Raw genomic sequence first — 4,357 nt, 5'->3', positions numbered from 1 at the left:
ACTAGTATACCTAATTATGTATGACATGTGCATAATTAAACTAAATACCAAATACACAGAGGCAAAACCCTAGCTCTAATACCAATTGTTGGTTGCTACTCGGAAAACCTATAGGTTCCACTGTACAAAAATTTTGTACAAAGGTCTGAACCTTTTCCTAGCTACCATGTGTTCTTTTAAATTAAATTTTGGATCGCCTGCGGAACTTAACACGTTTGATCCAAAACTTAACCTATTTGTTCTTTTAGGTTTTGACTTGGATCTCCTGCGGAACTTAACACGTTCGACCCAAGTCTCCTTAAGTTATTAATTCCATTAAATATTAATTTCCATAAAAGGTTCCCAGTACTGACGTGGCGAGGCACATGGCCTTCTTGGATATGGGAGCAACCACCACCGACTAGACAAAACCTTTAATAGAAAGCTAATATTTAATTTCCTAAAATAACTTTAGGTTAACCAAAGAGAACAATCAAATCACAAGGAAAAGAAAGAAACAAAAGAACACAACTTCGAAAAAACATATTCGAAATACTAGAACGTAAGCCTCTTGTATTTGGTATTATTTCCATAAATAACTAGCATGATGCGGAAATAGAAATTACTAGTTATACCTTGTAGAAAAACCTCTTGATCTTCTACCGTATTCCTCTTCTAACCTCGAACGTTGTGTGGGCAACGATCAACCGAGATGAGAAACCACCAACCACCTTCTTCTCCTCCAAGCAAGGTTCGCCACAAAGGAAAAGCTTTACCAAGGAGCAAAACCAAAATACTAACCAAGCTCCAAGAGATGCTAGCTTTCTCTCCTTCTTCTTCTTCTTCTCCAAGTAGTATCCGGCCACCACAAGAACTCCAAGGGAGAGGGAGAGGTTCGGCCACCACAAGAGGAAGAGAAGGAGATGATGGCCGACCACACCAAGGAACAAAAGAGGGAGAGGAATAATAGATGTTGTGTCTTGTGAAGGCACCCTCACCCCTTCTTTTATATTCCTTGGCCTAGGTAAATTAGGAAATTTAATTACAATAAATTTTCCTTAATTTCCTTGACATGATTTAATTGAGAAAAATAAAATAATATTTCCCCAATTAAACAATGATGGCCGGCCAAATCAATAGGAAGCAAATTGGACAAGTTTCAATCAACAATTAAAACTTTCCTTATTTGTTTCCGGAAATTTTAAAAATAAAATTTCTCTTTAAAATCTCTTCATGGTTAATAAAAGGAAATATCTATAATTTTAATTTTATTAACATGTGAATAATTTTAAGAGAAAATAAAACATCTCTCCAATCTACAAATAAGGAAAGAGATCTAATCTCTTTCTTTAATCTTTGTAAATCTTTTACAAGAGAGATATTTTAATTTTAATTCTCTTTTAAATTAAATCTTCCACATAATAATAAACATTAAAATTAAATTTTCTTTTAATTAATTATGGCCGGCCCTACTAGCTTGGGTTCAAGCTAGGGCCAGCCACCTTAAACCCAAGCTTGGTTCCCAAGCTAGCTTGGCCGGCCCCCTTTAGGTGGGTATAGAAGGTGGGTATATGTGGGTATAGTATTCTATAAATAAGAGGCTACGATAGGGACCGAGAGGAGGAATTGGTTTTGGTCTCCGATAAAATTAAGCATCCCATGTTCGCCCGAAACACAACTTAATTTTATCAATGATAATTCATTCCACTAGAGAACTATCATTGAACTACCGCACCAATCCCAAATTACATTTTGGGCTCCTTCTTATTATGAGTGTGTTAGTCTCCTGTGTTTAAGATATCGAATGTCCACTAATTAAGTGAGTTATCGACAACTCATTTAATTAATATCTAAGTCCAAGAGTAGTACCACTCAACCTTATTATCATGTCGGACTAAGTCCACTGCAAGGTTTAACATGACAATCTTTATGAGCTCCTCTTGAGGACATTATCAACCTAGTATCACTAGGACACAGTTTCCTTCTATAATCAACAACACACACTATGAGTGATACCATTTCCCAATTTATCGGGTTTATTGATTCATCGAACTAAATCTCACCCATTGATAAATTAAAGAAATAAATATCAAACATATGTGCTTGTTATTATATTAGGATTAAGAGCACACACTTCCATAATAACTGAGGTCTTTGTTCCTTTATAAAGTCAGTATAAAAGGAACGACCTCAAATGGTCCTACTCAATACACTCTGAGTGTACTAGTGTAATTATATAGTCAAGATAAACTAATACCTAATTACACTACGACCTTCTAATGGTTTGTTCCTTTCCATTCTGGTCGTGAGCTACTGTTTATAATTTATAAGGTACTGATAACATCATCTTCTGTATGTGACACCACATACTATGTTATCTACAATATAAATTAAATGAACAACTACAAACAAATGTAGATAATTAGACCAAATGTGATTCTTTATTCATAATGAATGTTTACAAAGCTTAGGCTTTCAGTATACACTCCAACAGCACCTTGATCCTTCCGCCGACCTATAGGAAAATGCCACGCGTCCTTCACCGCCAGACAAATCCTGACACAGACATTCCCTGACACTCGCCAGACTTCAAAAGTACCCACTGCCATATAAAAAGGGAGGCTTTCTTCTATGCAGGTATGCTCACTTATCTTTACGCATTCGTCCTTTACTTTTCATCCTTTCACTGTACCTCTGGGGGAAAAGTATCTGACTTGAGTGTCGGAGGGCCTGACTTGGGGACTTTTTCCCTGGTTCTTGGTCTCTAATGTGTGGGTGGCTTGTCTGAGTGTGTGCAGAACCTTCGCCTCATCGTCCTCATCATCACCCCCCGTCATCCGCCCGTGAGAACTTTTCGAGCAAGTACCCGATCGACTTGGCACCTCCCCGACTTTTCGTCAACACCGATGACAACACAACTAGCCTCCATCCGACTCATCTTCTGGTCGGGATCAAATTTGGTGCCATTTGTGGGAACAAAACTACCTATTCCAGAACGGTGAAAATGGAGGATTCTGGGTGCATCAACGTGACCATGACAGTGGGAGAATACAAGCTATTCAAAGAGGCCAAGAAGCGGGCAGCTTCTGAAAAACAAACTACCACCTCCCATCCACGAAAGATGCAGGAGGTTTCCAAAGAGCCTGCTCACACCTCAGATCAAGGTTCCAAGAGAAAGCAGCCTGTAGAATTTCCCCCTGCTTTCTACAGGGAGCCCGACTAGGGTTATTATCAGTCAAATCCTGTATGTTATAGTCGCAAGCAGCAACCGTAAGTCTCTATGGCGAAAAGTTCTCTACCCAAAGATTCAAAAAGGGGGAAGGTTATCGTCCTCCACGAAGAACGGTGGATGGAGCTAGAGGAGAAAGTGCCCTTCTCCTCCAAGATATTGGAGGAAAAGCTGCCCAAAGGGTACAGGCCCCCCAGCTATTGGGGAATATGATGGCAGCATGGATCCAGAAGATCATCTCTGCAAGTTCAGAAACGCGGCTCTACTACATCAATACAGCGACGCCGTGAAATGCCGGGTATTCCTGAATACCCTATCGGGCTCTGCCCAGAAGTGGTTCGATAGACTGCCACATGAGTCCATCAACTACTTCTCAGATTTCAAAACCGCGTTCCTACGCCACTTTGCTAGTAGCAGGAAATATCAAAAGACCGACCACTGCTTGTTTACCCTCAAGCAAGGGCCCTCTGAGCCATTAAGGAGCTATATCAAGCGCTTCAATCAAGTGGTCCATGATGTCCCCTCAGCCACATCAGAAATACTCATGAGCATCCTCTCTCATGGACTGACAGAGGGGGAATTCTTTAGGGATCTCATCAGAAATCCCATGAAGAGTTTTGATAAGATGCTGGAGAAAGCGGCCAGCTACATCAATGTGGAAGAAGCGCAGGCAGCGTGAAGGAAGATAGGCAAACCTTCTTCCATAAATAAGCCTGAGAGAAGAATACCCCAACCTCTTGCTCAACCTCTCCCACACGCTCGGGAAGCCAGACCTACCTTCCACCCCGATCAAGATATTCGACCAATCCCGCGGGTAGCTGCAGTTCATGCCCCCCGACCTGGGCCTTGGGGACCGTGCTATTGTACTTATCACTAGTCCCACACGCACACCACCAACAATTGTTTTCAATTCACTCAGGACTCCCGTCATGCTGCCGAGATGGGCTTGCCACCACCTGAGTTGGCCCCCCAGGAGCGACGCGATGCGGCGGGACAAGCAAACAGACACTGAGCAAATCAAGGAGGGTCCGACGTGCAGCAACAAGGACGCACCAGGGAGCTAGGAGAAGATCATGAAGCTGAGAACAGGGGCAATGGGGCCATCCGGGACATCGACATGATCTCTGGAGGACCTATCGACGGAGATTC

At 41.8% G+C, this 4,357-nt stretch overlaps 1 protein-coding gene across 1 annotated transcript; it reads left to right on the top strand.

Annotated features, from left to right (window-relative positions):
- The first annotated feature begins 3,428 nt into the window (after positions 1-3,428).
- On the top strand, positions 3,429-3,887 carry LOC122043530. The gene has a single exon (XM_042604160.1). It carries the CDS (start codon positions 3,429-3,431, stop codon positions 3,885-3,887), a length of 459 nt encoding a protein of 152 aa, XP_042460094.1.
- The last annotated feature ends 470 nt before the right edge of the window (positions 3,888-4,357 follow it).

The sequence above is a fragment of the Zingiber officinale genome, chromosome 2A (assembly GCF_018446385.1).
Source record: "Zingiber officinale cultivar Zhangliang chromosome 2A, Zo_v1.1, whole genome shotgun sequence".
NCBI classification, from domain to species: domain Eukaryota; kingdom Viridiplantae; phylum Streptophyta; class Magnoliopsida; order Zingiberales; family Zingiberaceae; genus Zingiber; species Zingiber officinale.
The sequence above is the reverse complement of the archived record's forward strand: the minus strand, read 5'-3'. Positions and strand labels throughout refer to the sequence as shown.

Bases quoted from the DNA above. Each gene is read 5' to 3' on its own strand.
- LOC122043530 (XM_042604160.1), top strand. From the start codon at position 3,429: ATGGATCCAGAAGATCATCTCTGCAAGTTCAGAAACGCGGCTCTACTA.